The sequence below is a fragment of the Malaya genurostris genome, chromosome 2, assembly GCF_030247185.1.
Source record: "Malaya genurostris strain Urasoe2022 chromosome 2, Malgen_1.1, whole genome shotgun sequence".
NCBI lineage: Eukaryota > Metazoa > Arthropoda > Insecta > Diptera > Culicidae > Malaya > Malaya genurostris.
In genome coordinates, this window is record NC_080571.1 from 292,486,435 (window position 1) to 292,507,859 (window position 21,425).

At 37.6% G+C, this 21,425-nt stretch overlaps 2 protein-coding genes across 2 annotated transcripts in view; both read right to left on the reverse strand.

Annotated features, from left to right (window-relative positions):
* Nucleotides 1-3,171: 3,171 nt before the first annotated feature.
* On the reverse strand, nt 3,172-6,027 carry LOC131430593 (thioredoxin-2-like). The gene is made up of 2 exons (XM_058595676.1): nt 5,836-6,027; nt 3,172-3,904 (listed from the first exon to the last, which is right to left on the reverse strand). Exons 1-2 carry the CDS (start codon nt 5,857-5,859, stop codon nt 3,605-3,607), a joined length of 324 nt encoding a protein of 107 aa, XP_058451659.1. The 5' UTR covers nt 5,860-6,027; the 3' UTR covers nt 3,172-3,604.
* Nucleotides 6,028-11,767: 5,740 nt separating this feature from the next.
* LOC131430594 (protein rolling stone-like) overlaps nt 11,768-21,425 on the reverse strand; it is a 115,297-nt gene continuing 105,639 nt past the window's right edge. Inside the window, exon 6 of the mRNA XM_058595678.1 lies at nt 11,768-13,376. Coding sequence (XP_058451661.1) covers nt 13,100-13,376 — 277 coding nt within the window. The 3' untranslated portion in view covers nt 11,768-13,099. The remainder of the gene's footprint in view (nt 13,377-21,425) is intronic.

Here is a 21,425-nt window from a genome sequence, read left to right on the forward strand (position 1 = left end):
GGACTGTATGAATTTAAATGCTCCTTTTACCAGTCATGCAGATGTGTGCTTCTGTGGCTCAGTCGACTTACACACGTACTTGCGATCCAATGATTCTCGGTTCAAGTCGCGGCGGTTGCTATCAGTGTTCTTTTTTTTTTTATTTCTACGAATTTCATGTCACGGTGTTTTAGACACAATATTAAATGTTCTTCCACGTGAATTTGCGTGAACTGCGACGCTCCATTTATGTGCATCTAATAAAATGTGAAATAACAGGGATTTTTTTAAGTGTGTAGTTGTTGCTTTTCTACGATTAGACTTGAGGAACGAAGTGTAATATTCGCCATTTATAGATTCAGGTGATTTTGATATTTCGTGTTTGGACCTATTTTTTTACTATTTGTTGACGTAATAAACGTGGTATTGACAATAATCTTACACCTTCTTCCATTCGTTTCGTGAAAGAATTAGAGAAAATACTCAAACAAGGAAAAAGTTATTAAGGAATCAAATCTGGAGTAATTTCGCACACTTTCGTGTTGTAAAATTTTGAAAATGCACCCAGGTGAGCATAGTTAAGAAAGGCGTCCTACGTCAAAATTCTGTATTCCGTATCTTGATTGAGTTCGAGTTTCCCATACAAAAGCATCACTTGATCGAATGACACAATGAAATTTTTACATTCGATTGAAATATTCCGATTCGATCGAAGTACAAATTAGGGCTGTGTACAAGTTCTGGCATATAAACTGTACATTTCAAAGCGTAAATCTTGCTTCAGATAGAATTGGAACAAAGACAATTGCCTGTATTTCAGTTATTTATTATTGAATTCAAGATCTTTTTTTATGCAAATGTAGCTTCACACTTTTAAGAAAAAATACGGATAAAATTATTCGTCACGGTTTCGAAGGAATTCTAAATTTTTTCGTGTAACACGGCTTATTAGGCGGCGCACACCTTCTTCGTCCATCGTTTTAGCTATCTTATTCCACCAGGTCGTCATCTGATTGATATCTTTGACAACCTTTCCCTTTGCCTTGAGTCTTCTCTTCACGATTGCCCAGTATTTCTCAATAAGGCGGAACTGGGGGCTGTTGGGTGGGTTAAGGTTCTTCGGAATAAACTGGACCCCTTTCTCTGCATACCATTCTTGAACGACTTTGCTGTAATGACAGCTTGCCAAATCTGGCCAAAACATTACGGGATGGTCGTGGGATCGAATGAACGGCAAAATTCGTTTTTGGAGACACTCGTTTTGGTATAGTTCAGATGTCATTGTCTTATTTGTAACAAAAACTTTCGTTTTTCTGCCACAGCTGCAATTGCCCTGCCAAATCATAAATTTTCTTCCAAATTTGTCGGCAAAAACAAATTTAAATTTGGCTGGAACATCCCCTTGAGCCGTTGCCAAGTAAAATTTTTGACCTGGGATTTGCCCGAATGACATAGGTTTCATCGTCCATCAAAAGACACCCGTCGAACTTGGTCAGCACCTGGTCATATAGTTTCCGAGCACGAATTTTGACCACACTATTCTGTTTTATGGTCCGATTTGGCTGTTTGCTAGCTCGATACGACTTGATTCCTTCCCGGAGTCGAATTCTTCTCACGGTACTATGGGCAGAAAGATTATGATTCCTCTTAATCGTCTTCACATCTTACCACGCAGTTTCCGGTCGACAGTTCCACTCCGACGATTGGCTTGAGGCTTCCGAATCGTCGTTATCAATGTTATACCGTTTGATAACGCGCCATACGATCTTTCTGGGCAATTTCAGCTATTTAGCTAGCCTAGATGCAGACCACAATGGATTTTCCAAAAAACTGTGCACAATTTTTTCCCTTCTTTCAGCTTCCATGTTTGCAAAGTACAGTCGATTTGCGGAATGTCAAAAATCATACGTGAAGCTGACAAAATTCCCGACTCGTGGGCGCCAAGAACTTCCAAATCCGTCCACCAGGAGCGCCATAATATGAACAAAAGTTTGTTACAATTCTAAATGAAGCAAGCTTTAGATTCCAAACCAGCGAAACTATATGACCAGGTGCTGACCATTTTATGGATCAAAATCTAGCGTCACGATATATGTCATGACATAAGATTCATTTGTGATGTTAGATGGATTGAAGTAGGGTGATTCGCTCTCCAGTTTCTAACAAACTGAAATCCCGTAGCTTTCAAACACGTACAAACTTGCTCTATACAATTCGTTGAAACTTTCTGCTGTGCTGATGGAGTAGATTTTCAAATAATCAAGAGAAATCTTGCGCTCAACACTCGGCCGTAAAGAAGGGATTAGGGAATGGCACAGACGAAGGCTTTATACTGACTTCGGAAGAGTAACAAACTAGAGATGGGCAATTCGTTCGTGAAAGAATGAACGAGCTGTAGTTCTTTTTTCGAGAACGGTAGTTTTTCAGTTCAAAGTCGTGGGATCTTTTTTTTTTGTTTTTTGAGCTCACTCAACATTTTTTCAAGAACGGTACTAATAAGAAAGTTTCATCACAAAACCTTAGTTTTACTTCGAGGGACCTTTTTTTTGCTCGCTTAAGCTTACAAAAGTAAGTTCTCGTTTAGTCTTTGAACAAACAAACCAACTATGAATAGAATGAACGAACGGCTCTGGAGAACTAGTTCGTTCAACAGAACTCTGCATCACTGAACGGTTCTTTTAAATGAGCTGTTTTACCCATCTCTATAACAAACTACGGCAGATAACGGTGGGCTGGACTTGTAGCAAGAATGTCGGAAGAGAGAATGGTGTACGTGATTCTCAGTAGAAAACATGGAAAAGGTCTTCAACTGCAGACTGGCAGATCTCGCACTCTCTGAGTGTGTACAATAGAGGCGCCCTGGCAATCTCCAATTCGTTCGCTGATGTTCCGGACACGGAATGTACGCCTTTGAGGTTAGTAACATTATTTGATTTGATTTCTTTTGCACTCAAATGTTTCTCGATGAACAGTAAAATATCTAGCATTTAGCATAGGTCGTAAATGTTACCTAGGGAGATAAATCGAATACCGTTTGTAGATGAAATCTTTTCGATCGAATGTAAAAATTTCTATTCGGTATTTCAAACCAGTGATATTTTTGTGTGGAAAACTCAAACTCGATCGAAATACAGAATGAAAAACTTAGGAGTGATTGGACTAATTATTTTCGGTTCGCGAATAAAACCCTGGTTATAACATAGACAAAGAATGAATTTTATTTTCGTGAATCGAATTCCCACCAAGCTGCATTTTTTGTTTCGGTTTTGTTTTTTTGTACCAGTGCGGCAGGTTGGTAACGCTATCGTTTGGTTCCGCTCTAACATAACAATATTGTGACTAAGCTACTGCCAATCGGCATGTGTGTTTAACACAACAGACATTTTGACAGCACGGATAACGTGACGTGTGTCGATAAGCGATTAGTGGGTTAGCTCTGCTTTTGTTCTATCTCATTCCTGCGCCTACAAGCTGAACTAATAAGGAGTTTGAATTCAGATTCTGTTGCTTGGTCGGGTGATTAACATCATCGCGAAGAAAAGCCACGACTTTTTGTGTGTCTTCATCATAAACAATTGCTGGGATGTATTTTCATGGTACAACTGCAAATCTCCGCTGCTAGTTTTTATTCAGTATGCTTTTTAATGTAGGCTTCCAACTTCTCGGAGTTGGCACCCGAGAAAGTGTCGAGCACGGATTTCCCCTTTATGAACAGGAATGTCGGCATGCTGGAGATGTTGTACCTAGCCGCCAGATCTTCGCACTCGTCCACGTCGACCTTGACGACGACGATCTTGTCGGCGTACTTGTTCTGACATTCCTCCAGCCTCGGTGCGATGGCCTTGCACGGGCCGCACCAGGTAGCGAAGAAATCTACCACGACCAGTTTGTCGCCGGCGGAATCCAGTCGGGTATCGAAGTCAGCCTAAAGGGTGGGAAGAGAAATTAAATTGTAATTTTGAATGCAACCTAAATTTAATTTGATGTCGTTTTCGCTTAATGCCAAAGCTTACCCAGTTTCTAACCAATTGCTGTCAAAGTTTGAACTGAAATTCGAATCAATTTCGAACCAGATCTTGTTGACACCACGGTTGCTTGTTTGTTTGAGGAAACTACCTTCGGTCAGTTTCAGTTTTCTCAAGCGAACATTAGAGACCAATGAAACAAAATATTAGCAGCGACAAAGAACTGAGTCAAGGGTGAGTGAATCAATAAATTGGCAATTTGTATTCACCAAACCCCATGCTCTCCCCAAAATTGACACATTACCGCTTTGTGTTTTCCATTCTCTAGAAAATCGATCCGAAATAGAAGTAGAATCCCTTTCCTATGCTGGGCAATAGCATGACCAAGCATGTTCTGTTTTTGTGGTGAAAGTAAAGCTAATGACATCATCAGTACGTTTGTGTTCGAAAAAGGAATCGTCGTCGTTTGTGCTACCAACAGTACCGGCCTCGAGTAACTTGTTCTTTGATTGCGCTAAGAGAAATAAGTCGCCTACTATGTTTATCCCTGAGCCGCAATCGAAGATCGATGAAGATCGTTTGAACTGAAGGTCAAACATGACGTTAAAGTATGACGTAGCTCCTACACCATCAACCATCAGGTTGTTGTTTCGTTCCCAATCATTCAGTTTAATCGTTTTTTCCCTTTAACCGGACGCCCTCCTTTCACTACTTCGGTTAACAACAAGGGTTGTCACACCCATCAGAACCCTTATCAATATCGAATAAAACAAAAGAACAAAACAAACACAAGTTCAACATATGGGTGTGAATGTGTCCAATAATCATTTTACGTCCACTCGATTCGGTATGAATTAGTAATAGATGAGCACTGCTTTTACCGTTTGTTTGCATCTAGAAACGAGTATTTACTTTCAATGGAAAAAAATCAGCAGCCGGTTTCGAGTTGTATATACTTTTATGACACTCACATTTGTTTTGTTCATTACCGCACTATAGAAAAGTGCTTGGTAATGTGAGTACCATTCAGCATGTGCAGCGAGCATCGATTTGTGTGAATTTTTCTCATGTGCTTTATGAACAACATTGTCATTGAAATCTTATCTTCGTTATTCCTATTTTTGCAGAAGTGTATCTATTGAGGATTACCTATCACCTTGAAAGTTAGAGATTTTCTCTCTAGTCATGCGTCATTTAAACCGTCCCCTGAAAAGAAGTGTTCATATTTACAATGTCAATTGAATTCGTGACGGTTCTTCGCAAATCATTCCATTTAATTGTTAATACTTTACACATTTTAGTATCAACTAGTGAAAAGTGCTCGAAGCTCGACAGGCACGAAATATGTTTGGTTTCAGTTCCTTGAAAATTCACAGGAGCGCAATAAAATACCAAGAAATTTTCCACTGAAAACGAACACATCAAAAGCGTTGTTATGCCGGGGCTTAGTAATGAAGGTAATTAAACCTCACATTCCTCCGGGTTTCGAAGGCAAGCTTCGGATACCTCACCCCAATGAGTCAAATAATAAACCGGAGCTTTGAGTCAGTGTTGAACACCTTGCTGGCGGTGACGCGCTGATGCAGGGCTCTTGGAGTGAACAAATACACACATGACAGCGTTTAGCACGACTAATTAAGCCTCGATGCTGATTGAATGACCCAGCAACGCAGGTAGAATTCGAAGAAAAAAAAAAAGAGCTTCCTCAAGTCAGCCATCAAAATTTCGCGGTTAATCGCAACATGTGGTTATCACGTTTGTACCTATCAGAGCAATGCAGGGCCCTTCACAAAAAGGATTATCTCCTCAGAACTATGTTGAAACAATTTCTTAACAGTTTCGTTACACAAATAGAATTGCACAACATTGACCCCAGTTTCCGTATACTTACAGCATCCTTCACTACGTACACCATTTTGGACAGTAATCGGACAGGATACGGGAAACTATTCACAAAAGAAGCAAAGGCACACTAGTGTCGAAGGATAACGAGGACAATGTCTGCCACTGTGAACGCGAATTAGCGGAACCGAGTGATGGCCGGTCGACTGACACTTTAGTAATGCGATGACGACATGGCACGCCAAATGGTGGAATGGCTTTTCCAACACCATGCCCAACACGTGTTTGGATGTGTGCGTTCGTCGCACAATTAGAGGTGTTCAGATTCTATGGTTTAATTTTAAGAATCGATTCTTAGATTGCTCTACCATCTCCGAGTATTTCGGCAATTATTTCGCCAAGATTCAGCAAAAAAAATTAAGTGTGCAGTACCGAGTTATTAACGTTATTTTCGTTGACTCAAAATAGAAGAAAATGACGAGAAACAAATGTCACTATCAGTTACGCTTCCAAATTATGAGAACAAAATCCATGTCCAGTCAATGACGAGAGCCGAACAGAAGTTTCAAAATTGTGTTCTTTCTTTCATTGATCCTTTCAGTCATTTGGGGTTGTCAGTGAAAACCGAATATTATCCATTGTCTATATTTAACCAAAGCTTTGAGAATCGATGATAACAGAAAACGCTTCACACTGATTTTTACCTGTTGGTGCTGGAATCTGTAGTAGTTTTGGTTTCCAAAGATGTTTTGAGGTGTAAATATCTCGATTTATCATATTTTGAACACTCTTCATAGCCAAACGTCACAGATTTGTAATATATTGGTGAAAGAATGAGAATTGAAATTTGGTTAAGTTGGTTTCGTCTTGTCATAGAAGCAGAGATGCCATTTATACAGAATTATCTGTATAATACAGATTTTTACATCCTTATACAGATTTTATACAGAATACAGATTTTATAAAGATTCTCTAAATTTAATACAGATTTATACAGATTTCACAAGAAGTAATAAAGAAAAAATAAACTGTTTTCGTCTGAACTATCTTTTAGTATTTGATTGCAGTGACGAGATGAAAGTTTATTAATCAACGGACAAATCACAAATTAAAGTAAAAAATATTTGATGATCAACACAAAAAAAAAACATTTATTTTACAATTTGAAGCTTTATTGTTAGGCTAAGGCCGTAGACAGAGTGGGTACAATAAAGCAGAGCCAAACTTGGCATTGACCAAAGTGAGTAATGCATTTACAGTAAATTAAAAGGACCTTTTCAGAGAGAAAACTGAGCAAAAACTGAGCAGATTTATCGCTCGCACTCTAATAGGGCCCCTTTGGCTTGCTGAAAGTATGCTTCCCTCTTTTGGTCTGCTAATGTCATCCACCAGCTCGGTTCAGCTTCTTGCGTTTATTCTGTCTGCGGCCTTAGAGTTGTATGACCTGACTGTCATATTAAGTCAACTTTTAAATCTAGAAAAATATATAGATATTGAAATTTAATTGTGGTTGAAAAACCATTCATATTAGATTTCATCTTTACATATTTCTGTGAACTACGAAAATAAAAAATAAATGCTCATTGAAACTCTCATTCTGTAACCATAATCTATTGAGATACCGTTCAACATCATTTCATTGAAGAAATTTTATTTTATTCGTGAATACAGATAAATACAGATTTTTTATACAGGGTAATACAGATTTTCTTTGAAAATATCTGGCATCTCTGCATAGAAGTTCCGTTGGCAATTACTCTCACTTTTGTTTGAATTAGAGACGAAAATGCTTTGTCTCCCTACATTTGCTTTAGATGCGGTCATTAACGCATTGGGACAGTAAACAAACGAATTTGAGGCTGTTGGATTAGATTCTTTCATTGAGAATGCGTGACCTGCAACCTTTTCGTTTATTAGGTCTCACAAATTTTGGTGCAAATGCCATGAAAAGGTACAATCACTTTAGCAAGGTACATTTTTCTTAGTTTGCAAAAAGCGGAAGTCGAGATTTGTATGCATACCTTCGAATATCAAGTGATTAAACAAAATGATTGTTTGCATTGTGAAAGAAAAAGTCTGGCAAAATCAGAAAACATCTATGTAAACGGTCTGTGGTCTTATGATTTCCAAACTATATTCTTATGGCTAAAAACCATATTATCTTATCTGAATGCAAAACCCCCAAATGACTAGGTACGGTTTCATAGTTTGATAATCGATTAGCCGACATTTAAAATAATGAGCACCCCTATAGTCCGTCTATTTCTGTTGTATATATTAAAAGGATGATAAGGTGTGCGTAAATGACGAAGCTGTCATTTCACGATAAGTGCATGCTGTCACTTGACACACTTGTTGATCACTGACAGACACGCTTATTGCAATTAAGTCAATCTTAATTGTTTTGCTCCAAAACAAACTATTCTAATATTTCTTCACTCAAATAAAAATTCCAGCCATCTGACACCGGTATGTGAGCACCAGCCATTTGAAAGTATATCGATTACGTTGAGCCCCTCGCGTTTCAAGCCCCAAACACTGCGACGTTTTGATACTCATCGCGACTCTCAACTTGTGAAAACTATCTCCACTTGATGTCCCAAAACACTGTCTGCTGTATTTTAGGTAAATCGACAAGTTATTGTGAGAGAGACGACACGAAATTCACTAATTTTCGTGCACTAAACAAGATAAATAGGTTGAACAAATGCATTACTGTTTGTTTGTTTACGTCAGCTGATTTTGAAGTTCCGATTTTAATCTCATCAAGATGGCGTCGTGACAGGAGGTCGAAAAATTCACGTTCGATTCACTTTAAAAATCACGTAAAATAGTTTCAAATGTCGAATTGAATATTTTATGTGACGAAAATGAATGTTATACGAACATTCTCTAAAATCACATAAGGTTTACGTGAATTGTCCAAACGCCAAACAATCTACGTGAATTTCCGGTGTGAAAAACTCGATTTGGAAAATTACGTGTAAGTGTAAGTGGTGTAAATGTTTGCGAGAAATGATTTTTAATTACAACTTTTTACTACATCAACCGGACCATTCCAGTATGAAAGTTTCCATGTGTTCGACTGAAGTGAGTCCGGAAGTGTGCCCGCTCCTGCCAAATGCTTCAAACAGGCGGTCGGTCCACCGAAAAACGAGTTCAAAAACTATGAAGGTATGAAGCTAGAGACACTGGACCCATGTAATGCGACCTCAACCTGCATCGGTAGTGTTGTGGGAGTTCTCGGATCTCGACTTCGGCTTTGATTGGATGGCAGTGACAACAGAAACGATTTCTGGAGGCTAATCGATTCGAGATCCTATGACGTTATTAGCACAGACTAACAGACAGGACACTCAAATTAGATTCTTCAATCATTTTAACTGTCATTTCGAATATTCCTTTATTTGGGACAGTACTCACATGTGTCATGATGGCGCCACGTTACCCTATCAAAAACATCCTGTCTGTCATCTAGACTGTGTTTATTTTTTTCATTTACCAACAGAGTTGCCATTCATACAGAATTACCTGTAATGTATTGATATGTATTTGCATTTGTATGCGAATTTCATGAAGGATACAGATTTAATACATATTGCCAAAACTATATACAAAATTGTGCCTACCTCTCATCCTTCAACGCAATACAAAATCGAACCCGTTTAGTGGCAATATTTACTTGCTTCTGATCTGCCGCCACTTAATTTCGGGTGAAAATTACCAACACAATAAAAAATAGTCTAGATGAACAATGTTGAGAAAAATAAATGGTTTAATATATTATTAACGTAATATAATAATTTACTGTGACGATTCATTTCCAAATATTATGATGAAATCAGGCATCCCTGCAAGCAGCTGATCGGTGTTGACAAACGAGGGGGAACCAACTAGTAAATTAACTTTTACATAACACAAGGGGTGTACCGATAGTAAATAGTTCGCGCAGTACAATATAGGTGGAACTAGTGCATCACGAAAAATTATTTTATAAGAATTTACTCATACTGTCATGTCTGTTAGTCTGTGTTATTAGTTGCTTTTTTATTTTCAGCCATTGAAATTATATGCTAATTTTCTGAAATAAATGTTTTATTTTTCATGGTATGGTTGATTTTTCAGAAGGCCGTAAGAGCAAGTGACAGTTTCTCTTTGTTTACTTCACGCGTTTTTTTTTCGATAACTGCCAATAAGCCATCCATCAACATCCACTTTAAAGAGTAATTTCGAATGACTCGGCACTCGCTGAGAGTAAGTCATAATAGTAAACGGCAGAGAAAAGTTGTCTCTTTCGTCTGGTGTTAAATTTAATACTCTATCTTTTATAGCTCGCTTGCAATTAGTGAAAGTTGACAAGTGGCTTATTGGCCGTTCTAGAAAAAAACGCGTGACTTTCTCTTTCGGTTATTGTGATGTGATTATAAAGATTTTCTTGGATATCACAGTTCTGTTTGAAAGTCGAAAGTTTCGGGTATCATTTCATGCAAAGAGTTGAGTGATAAACGTGGAAACCTCTTGGTAATTGATAGAAAACAAAGTAAACAAAGAGAAACTGTCACTTGCTTCTACGACTTTCTGAAAAATCAACCGAGAATTGAGATGAATAAACTGTCCTCACGACAGTTACTCCATAGATTAACAGACATGACACTATAGAGCTTTCTATTGAGCAATTTGACGTCTCATTTACTCACACCGATGCAGAGTGCGCAGATCTATTCATATACGAAATTAGAATGTGTGCGAGCCAAAGTCAAAGTTTGTTGTGGGTTCAATTTTACACTGAGGTAAAACATTTTTGACTCATATTCATACACTGCGAAAAATGCATATAGAATTTCGTAAGCTATGAACTAATGAACCAAGTAGAAGACAGTACCATTACGTGATTTAGAGTTTCATGAACGATTTTATGTCTTTCTCAACTGCTCTTGGCATTGCAGTGTTTTTTATTGCATATATGTCTTCAATAATTGGCACGATGCGGCTCGACAAAATTCACTGGGTTATTTCGACACACTCACACTAGCATTAACCTTTCAACTGCTGAGAATAGCCACACCAACACATTCGCACGTGGATTGGACTATATCCTTGTGTCAAATCACTGACACTAAGAGTCTGCCCAGAAATAAAAAACCGTTGAGATATTTCGTGATGAAAACAAACATCATATGTTATTCGGCTAAAGTACGATTCACACGTTACGTCAGATGACCGTTACTGACAAGGAATGGCAATGGAAAGGAGCTGTTTGTAACACTTATTAAAATCAGACCCTGTCAGCTTGGAGCGAACTCAATCTTCAGTTCAGCAACGCCATCGCACGGCATCACATTCAACGTGTCATGTCAATTGTATGGGTTCACAGTGATGCTATTTTGGCGCGAACGAATTTGACATTTCTCTCCCCTGCTTCTTTGTACGAGATTCGATGCGGACTCCCCCGAGGGCGCCATGTTCGCAAAACAGGATGTTGCCAACGATTTGTTCGGGAAATGTGAGAGCTGGATATCTTGTTAATATGATGTCTTTGTTAAAACGCTATGTCGACCACACGGAATGTTTTCACTTCCGAACCGTGTTGCCGTGTCAATAATGAAAGCCTTAAACTAATCTACACTACAAGCGAAGTCCCGTTAACGTAGACGGAAGCTGATTGGTCGTCTGAAGTATACTTAAAATTGTTTGCTGTTAGGTGTTTTGTGATGAAAACAAACTAATTTCAAAATGGCGAATGTGCATTTGTTGTAAGTGAGCTGTCGGAAAGGTAAATTCTTCTAAAAAAAATTTTCGTTGGGCACTATCTTCACCTATATTGAGCTGCGCGAACTTTTTACTATCGGTACACCCCTTGTGTTATGTAAACGTTTTTTTTTTACTAATTAGATCAACTAAACTAAATCATATTTTTAATTTTAGTTCGGATGAGTTTCATGACATAAAGAATGAAGCAAATTTATCTTCGAAACATATGGTTTTGTTGTTTTAATGTATTTATTGGAATGAATTCATTTACATTGTTAAGATAGAACCCTTATTTTCAGAACCGAATGAATTCCGGATTGGCGAGACATTTTTATTCGGTATTCCATGTGGAAATCATAATGAATTCCGAATAAATTCTAAACCAGTGCAACAGCCGATTCCGAATGAATTTCGCCCCCAATCGATTGGTTCGGAAATCTATCGGAATTCCGGGGAGGGTCGGGGTTTTCCAACAATATAAGTAATATTACAGAAAGTTTTTCCTGCTTTATCAATCGGTTTGAGAATCGGACCGAATCCGACCGACAAATTTCACCGATTTTTCAACAGCTGAACATTCGGTAATTCAATTGATTACTGATCGTTCGGTAATAAAAATTTTGTTGAAGACAGACAACAGAAGATATTTGAAATTTTTACCTGGCATCTCTGGCAGCTAGTGGACATAGTGATTTGAAGTTTCTTTCTGCCTATAAGTAAACCAAGAGCTTTAAGGAGTTCTAATATTTTCAAAACATGTGCACCGGTACCTTAATCCATTCCACGAACCTCTCAAGATTTTTTTTGGAAGTCAGGAATATGTAGTATTGAATGAAAGGGAAAGTAAATAAAGGAAAACCGTGATTTGCTGATTAGGACCTTTTCCTCTGTTCATCGAGTAATATTAAATAATACACTGGACACAGCTTAACGAATATATTTTAATGCGATAGATATTATTTCTTAACTTTATTTCATTTCTTTGACTTGTCTTTAAGACACTAGACCACTACACCAGGCTTAATACTCGAATACCTAATACTTTTACTGTTGAACGTTAATATATAGGTGCCAAAAGTACAAGTGTAAGGGAGTGGAAGATATTGTTTGGAATATTAATGACTAAAGTAGTTGGACGTTGACCATAACGTTAATCGTACACCTGCATTGATTGCTGATTAGGATCCTTAAAATCACAGACGAACTCATGTCGATTTGCATTTAATTGTATCACAATCATTCTTTTCTCTTCATTACGAATATCATCTATTCTTAGTGAATAATCCCCTCTTACGAGCAAATCAGCTACTAACAAAACTGTTCCATTTCAACAGTGAGCCTTAAAAGTCCGCCTGTGTTTCTATCTTACGACATATCTAACAATTGTATATGTTACGTGGACGTGTAAAAAATTGTTGAAATTCAGTAATTTCCAATTTTTGAGCTTAGTTCAACGGAACTTTCGAAAAAAAAAACATGTTGAAAACTATTTCCTAATTTCAATAGAACCCAATGGCAGAGATTATAAAAACCTACGGAACTGTTAGATTGATTTTCTAGTTCTAATACTTTTCACTAGCGGTAAATCCGCAGTTATCAGTGCCATACACCATCGAGATACCGTCACGCCCTTTACCATGCTGTAGATTGATCGTGGAATTGGTCGACAGAATCGGTTTCGGATTGAAATAGCGCACGTAGACATGGCTGCGCACTCTGTAAGCGAAATACATCAGTAGCTGAGCGATAACTGAGAGCACGATCGTTCCCACAACAGTCACCATAGCCTGGCGAGGATAGCGCCAGTCCAGCACGTTGTAGATGAATGGACGTCCTTTCCTAGAAAGACACAAATTATATTCTGTTATTATCTCGACTTTCATAAATTTTACAATTTAAATTTCTAATCAAGGAAAATGGATATCTGAATATTATACTTGTTTTCAGATTACGGTATAAGGGTATTATATACTTTAGAACAGTGATTTTCAATCTACCCGGTGGGTAATGAGACGTAGTGGGCTCCGTTACTTGGTCGACAAAAATTGTTTGAGGAAAGACCAGAACAAATGAATGCTCAATAAATTTTGTAGTTGAACATAACTCGTTCAATTTAAAAGCCTGCAAAAAAAAGGTCTAACAAGCCATATCACAGACTAACAGACATGACTGTCATGAGTAAATTCTTATAAAAGTAATTTTTCGTGATGCACTAGTTCCACCTATATTGTACTGCGCGAACTATTTACTATCTGTACACCCCTTGTGTTATGTAAAAGTTTTTTTACTAGTTGGTTTCCCCTCGTTTGTCAACACCGATCAGCTGCTTGCAGGGATGCCCGATTTTATCAAAATATTTGAAAATGAATCGTCACAACAAATTATTGGATTACGTTGATAATATATTTAACTTTTTCGCGATGTTGGAAGGTAACCATTTATTTGACTCAACGTTGTTCATCTAGACTATTTTTATTGTGTTGGTAGTTTTCACCCGAAATCAAGTGACGGCAGACCAGAAGCAAGTAAATATTGTAACAAAACGGGTTCGATTTTGTATTGCGTTGGAGGATGAGAAGTAGGCACAATTATGTATATAGTTTTGGCAATATGTATTAAATCTGTATCCTGTATGAAATTCGCATGAACGTATACAAATCAATAAATTACAGGTAATTCTGTATGAATGGCAACTCTGTTGGTAAATGAAAAAAATAAACACAGTCTAGATGATAGACAGGATGTTTTTGATAGGGTAACGTGGCGCCATCATGACACATGTGAGTACTGTCCCAAATAAAGGAATATTCGAAATGACCGTTAAAATGATTGAAGAATCTAATTTGAGTGTCCTGTCTGTTAGTCTGTGGCCATATGTCGTATGTTCGAGTTCTGATTTGGAAGGATTCTTGGTGTCCGCACCTTTTCAGTACACAGGCACAGGCAAGTTCATTGAAACCGAAAGCCAACTTCCACATCGAAATGTAGTAATTTGACCTTTGTTGGAAAAAAAATCAAAATTTCGAAAATCGCGAATGAAATTTTTCGCAAATGATTTTCAGACAAAAATAAATCATCGATCAGAAAACTCACCAAAGAAAAGTTCACTACTGATTTACTGCAAACGCGGCTCTCACTAAAACTGATCTCACATGTCAAAAAATCAGTTGTGAAAAGCTCACTAGTGAATAGTGAATATTATGATATTCAAGAAAAAAGGTTACATATTGAATATATCTGATATGATTCTCGAACAGAATATTTTTGTGAAATGAATTTTCATAGCCGTTATATTTAAACCCGTTGCAAAATACATAATTGAATAAAATCGCCAATGAACAAGAATTGAATGTTCAGTGCGCGTAGGTAATTGAAATGAAAAAAAGCTAAATTTTTAGCTCTTGCAATAAAAGCAGCAGGTGCTTTGATTAATAATAATTGTAATGATAATAAAAACATTAATAAAAGCACACAGCATGCTATGCCGCTGATTAAAAATTATCACCAAATTAATCTTGAATATCATACGCAGAAACAACAAGACCGTTACGGCATTTCAAACGCGCCATTCAAACGCTGCGTCTGCGGTGTGTTCGATACTTGCAAAATGCTGCGCTCCTGTTTGTTACCTTTGACACTTGAACAATGAAACGGGTCAACATTCATGACAGATACATTTAACTTTTTTTGTAAAGCTTGTTTTTTTTTATAATAAAATTTTTATTATGGCCTTTTTGCGTAAAAGCTTTACGTGGCCGATTGGCTTACATTTTTGTTACTTAACTTTTTTTTGCTATTAGATCTCGTTGTCACCCTTTTTCTAGGGGGAGATGAGTTACATTTCCATCCAACGAGGATCGGGGGTCACTTTGTCCGCGGCTTACCTCATCATCCATTGCTTCATCGTCGGTGTGTGATTTCCGTTTCTTTTTGTTTCCCTTGTTGATCGTAGTCTTGGGCTCGTTGAGAGTTGCTGTAGATGCGCATTGTTGTACATTGGTTGCAGTTGCTGGTTGGTTGGAGGATAAGTTGTTAACTGCAGCTGGTGTACTTTGTTCTATAGGGGATAATGATGGTTTCGTGGAATGGGATGCTTCATTGTTGTTGGTGGCTGTCACAGGCGTACTGGGGCTGCTTGGAGTTGGTGTGAAGGAAGTACCGTTGTCCTTTGGAGTGGTTGTCTCCTTGTCCAGTTTATCACACGGCTTACCGTAGTGAACAGTTTTTTGGCAATATTGACATGTGGCCATCTGATTATCGTAGGTAACAAGTGATTTGCACGGAATTCTTGTATCCTGACCGAAGGTCACATACCAATGTATAGGCCTCTTTAAGCGCATGCGTAACAAACCTAGGCCATTTAGAATACGGGGAAAAAGTTCTTCCACTTTTCTTTTTCGATAGAGAGAATCTCTCCGTATTGGGAAATAGTTTTGCGAATATAACGATCGATGACGCTTGAGGGAAGATCAGGCAGACGCACTTCTATATCACTATCTTTCATATTTACTGTAATGTTGTACTTAATGTTTTTGTGCTCCACATAGTGCACATTGTTATTGTCTTTTGCGAATTGAATTGCATCCGACTCTTTATTAACTGGATGTAAACAACATTATTTGTCTTATTGCATTGAAGTAAATGCACACGTTTAATGTCAAGATGCATTTGCTCCTTAAGCAAAGCTTCAAGTTCTCGTATCGAAGGTCGAATTTTGCACTGCTTGAAGTCAACAATAATTGTATTCTTTCGTGTCGGCGATAGCTTGGATGAGATGTGAAAGCGATTCTGACTGATGACTCACCCGAAAAAAGTCATCAAAGTAGGAAAAATATATGTTAAACTAGAAGCACAATGCCACATTTTAGGATTTGCCTAATTTGAAAATTGAGTTGAGACCAGTGTTGGTGATTGCCGATAATTTGACAGCAGCTGCTCGATATTTATCCATATTGTATAGAACATTTTCAATCCGGTAGAAGATGCTACAAGAATTCGAGTCTCTCAATGCATGAAACGCGAGAGAATTTGTCTACATTTCTTCGCTCCACTTCATACTCTGAGTATTTCACGGCCCTTAAAAAAATTTACAGTCTGATAATGATCGTTGCTGTGTGGAATCTCCCAAGGGAGAATCGCAAGTTGACAATTATCGCAGAAAATCGAATCGATGATTCGACTTGATGATTCTCATACTAGGTTGCATTATTTCAAAAATCTTGTGTGGAGCATTTACATACATTTTCATAAACACAACTTATACAAAGTTGTATGCACATAGTTAGAATAAGCAGCAATAGTAAAATGATTCTATCGCAATTATCAACTGCCCATACAGAATCAAATCGCGAAACGAGAATAAGCGACCATTTGTTGCTTCAGAGAGAATCCCCACAGCAGCGAGCTAACCTTTAATTCTCAGACAGGGCATCGATAGAAATTCGCTCTCGCACTGGTGTCTATTCTATGTTAAATGAGCCATTCCGGGTTTTTGTTGTTGCGATGATATCCGTCTCTCTTTCATGGCACTGATTCAATCGTGTGAAGAGTTGCTAGTGAACGCTCTTTGATACGATAAAAGTCATCCTTGGTTGAAACAATTCGAATTTTCGATTGATCATGTTTTACAACGTAATACGGCATATTGGTGACAAATTACAAAACAAAACATTTAATAACAGCTTGAAATTAACGACGATATATATTTTTGTAATTTCTCATGCGAAATAATTTAAAGTATGAACAAGGATAGGTGGGTAATGTCGGAGACTTAACCGGACGAAGTGAATACGAATAAAGCTGACATGCTTTCCACACTTAGGAAATTTTTTGTTTAGTTTGAGCGAGTTCTATACCTATTTATTATGAAAAAGTAAACAAACATAGTAGAAATATATTTATTTTGAATCCTACCAAAAATTTAAAATAATTGAACTGATACTGCAACGAAAATAACAACGACCCACGTATAACATGTAAACAGATAAAATGGAACCAAATGTTTTCAATTTATTTAATTTATCTGGAACATACAGCAATGTACGTCATAAATTAAAAATAAGAGGATAATATAAGAGAATACGAGAGGATAGAAGCTCAAAATTCAAAAGAAGATTTAAAAAACCCTTCTTAATCCACCTAGTGGTGTGTTAATGCCTTTCTCTTCTTTCGTAACAGTCTCATGAAAATATATTTCATACTTTTACTAAATAATTTCGGATACTAATTTTGACACTAATTGATTCAGATTGATTCAAGTGGTTCACAAAAGCATGCTTCAGTGTTTATGTCACACAGTCAGCATCATTTTTCCAAACTAGTGCTTGACATTTGCGTTGCCTATTTGTATGAGAACAGTAATTCTAAACGAAAAAAGCCCTTCTTAGCCCACTTAGTGGAATTTTCATAGATCTTGATAAAAAACCATACATGAAATTTTCGAAATCGAAAAAAAATTTGATGCCAAAAAGCTTAGAATTGCATGAAACGTCGAGATTTAGTGTCATCTTTTTCAAGATCGAAAATTTTCAAATCTTAACCGAAGGGCAACACCCCTCACCCATGTCCGATTTAGCTCAAATTTTGCATGAGAACATTTTGCGAGGTGCTTAAACTTTTGAACAATAGCGGTTTACGAAATTAGAGGTGATCCATCCAAAATAAGAGCGGTAAAAATCAACATTCTTTGTCGGTTACGTCACTTATACAATCATATCTCCGGAACCAAAAATCACAGCCATTTGATCTTTGAACTTGATCAATGGCTCAACAGTAGCTTTCAAACGAGCCCAAATTTGTTAAAATCGGTTCAGCCATCTCTGAGAAAATTGAGCGCGTATAAATATCTTCTAAAAGTGCACATACACACACACACACACTTTCCGATCTCGTCGAACTGAGTCGAATGGTATATAACACTATGGGTCTCCGATGCTCCGTTCGAAAGTCGGGTTTTCCAGCAATTCTAATACCTTTCTATAGAGAAAGGCAAAAAGCATTTTATGAGATTCACAATAGCTGATCGGAATTATTAGCGAACAAAACGTGTCGTAAGCCCACAGCACCCTTTGAAAATAAACCGTATTTCTATGTGTCGATTTTGCAAGGTACACTTTGTGCGATGATTCGTTCAATTCATGTGTTTGGAATTTTGTGCACCTTATTTTGGTACTGAATTTCACCTCAATGCTCGTTCATACCAAACATTCCAGAAAATTTCAACTTTGAGTTATTTTGGGATATCTCATACTACTGAAAATTTTATCATGAATTGCTGCAAATATTAGAAGAAATTATGTTGGTGTCTTAAATACAACAATAGATATTAAAGATTAAGTTCTACCCATTCTTGTACAGGGTAAATTCCGCGCAAGACAGAGTCAGAATGTCATGATTTCACGGTTGAAGAAAGGTTAATCAATTAATTTTCATCTATTTTATAGTCTTTGAACATAGAAAAGAGCTCAAGTGTATTAATTTATATAATAACTAATTTAGTGTGCACTTAATTATGTTTGACTATTTTTTAACCGTTCCACATTTTTTTCTGCTCTGCTAGAATCAACGGTTTCATAGGGGCTTGGGTCCACTAGGAGATTGATAGTACCTAAGTGTATCGAAAATAAACTATTCACATACATTTGTGTAGTACGCATGTATTTGTGATGGTTCTTTATGCTCAGAACACAGCATGCTGTGCGTTTTCAAAATGTCGCGTATTGAAAAGGAAGAGAAAATTAAGGTTTTGTACACATGGCTAAGTGAGAAGGGTATTACTATGCGAACATTGGCGAAGCGGTTTGGAATTCATCATGCCAGTGTTAAAACCATCATTAATAAGTTTAGGGAACACTATTCTTTGATTGAGCTACCAGGAAGAGGCAGAAAACCCGGTTCTTCCAATCTCTATTCGTGAAGAACAAATCAATGTCAATATGTGATTTGGCCAAAAAAGCAGGAACGAGTGTAGGAATGATCCAGCGTATCAAGAGGCGAAATCACCTGAAGACCTACAAGAAGCAGAAAATCTCGAAACAAAGTGTAGAACAAAAATTGTAATTGTATTCGCGTCTTTTGCAGGGTCCGGATGCATGCGTTTTGATGAACGATGTAAAAGTGGACTCAAAAACCCTTCCAGGTCCACAATACTTTACTGTCGTCGTTGGAGAGGATGTGAGCGATGCGGACAGGTCGATTCAAGTGGAGGAATTCGGTCGAAAGGTACTGGTATGGCAAGCAATATGTTCCTGTGGTTTGAAGTCAACCATTTTTCTACACTACCGGAACTATAAATGAAGAAATCTATCGATTTGAGTATCTCTAGAAGAGATTGCCGCCTTTATATAAGAAGCATAGTACACCTCCACTGTTTTGGCCGGATTTATCGTCGGCTTGATGCCGGAACTTGATGAAGAGCGTTCGATCAAAATTACGACAATTCGTGAAGGAATATCTTAAATTTCATCCGGTTTTCATTATGCTCAAGTTTAACCTCGTACAATAAAGGATCAATTTTTAGTTTGAACAAAATATTGTTTTTTATCATAATTTGAAAGAAAAATTTGTGGATAGCTTATTTTCGATACACTCCTTATTAGCTCTTTCCGGACAGTACCTGCCTAGATGCCGTGTGGAATCCGGCGGAAAAAAATGAACCAAGAATAGATCCACTGGGTTCCTGCTTCCATGTCGTAATAGGCGACAATTGCAGGAGTTTCTTTTCCCTTTCAGTTGTTAGATATTTTTTTTATTCTTTAGGTGATAGTATTGCAAATTTTTCTTCAGTTTCCTCGAATAAAAGCTGTGAATCAAGACTTCCCGGGACATCAATATAGGATAATGTTGAAACGTTCACTCGGGAAGTCAGTGAGTTTAGCATCTTGAAACAGGAACATACTGAGTCGTGCGCGAATAATACCAATACTGAAATTTTTACTAACAAATATCCTTCTCCCGTGACACTTGTGGAGTGCGCAGTAGTATATACGGCCTCTAGTAACAACAAGTGTTGGACTAACATCCCTTACCATTCCATAGACGATCTACGTTCGGTACTGATCAATGGATTCTGGGATTACCAGAAGATGTACATTGAAGAATGATTTACCAGTCCTAAGTCGGATCACCTAGAAACTCCCTGTACAATTTTAGCTCTTCCCGATCAGTAACGGAGTGGTAACCAGGGGTGGTCACTCAAGCTCAAGCTTTAGCTCTACTGGAATCAACGGCTTCAGCTTCTTATGCAATGTTGTAACACCTATCGAATGATGTTGAAGCGGGTTTTGTTTCAAAGCAGTGGACTACAATCAATCGATTTCGTTAATGACGAAAGATTCATTAGACCGACCGTTCGGTCACCGCCATAGTTTTATTTTTTAGAGCAATGTCCGCCCAGCATATTCAAGTTGTATTAGTTTGCTATGCTTTCCCTTATTCCAAGTCACCGCAGTGGTATGCAATAATGAGCTATGCGTGTTTTGGATGAAAGATTGGTTGTTTAGTTACAGGGTTCAACCGGGGTTTCTCATAAAACTGGTTTCCTTGGTAACTGCAAGGGTTAAATAAATAAATAAAGAGTCGTGCTCTGACTAAACTCAATGTAGGTTAGGGTTGAATATATTATTTTCATTTTTAGTTTTATATACAACGAACGTCAGCGTTTGATGGGTTAACTAAAAAATCAAACTCTCAAGATGACAGTAAATAACAGAATCAGATTTAATGTTTTCTCACGACTAAACTTAACATCGCAAAGAATTTACTTCGGTGTAGTTAGTCCACAGGCATCATTACCAGATCTATCGGCATATACACACGGAACCACCCGCGATCCCATTTCAACCAGAATATTAGTTGATTTTCTGAATTCGATTGGTTAAAATTTGGTAC

Bases quoted from the DNA above. Each gene is read 5' to 3' on its own strand.
- LOC131430593 (XM_058595676.1), bottom strand. From the start codon at position 5,859: ATGGTGTACGTAGTGAAGGATGCT. The intron at 3,905-5,835 runs GTAAGTATACGG...CCCACCCTTTAG, and splicing joins TGTACGTAGTGAAGGATGCT to GCTGACTTCGATACCCGACT.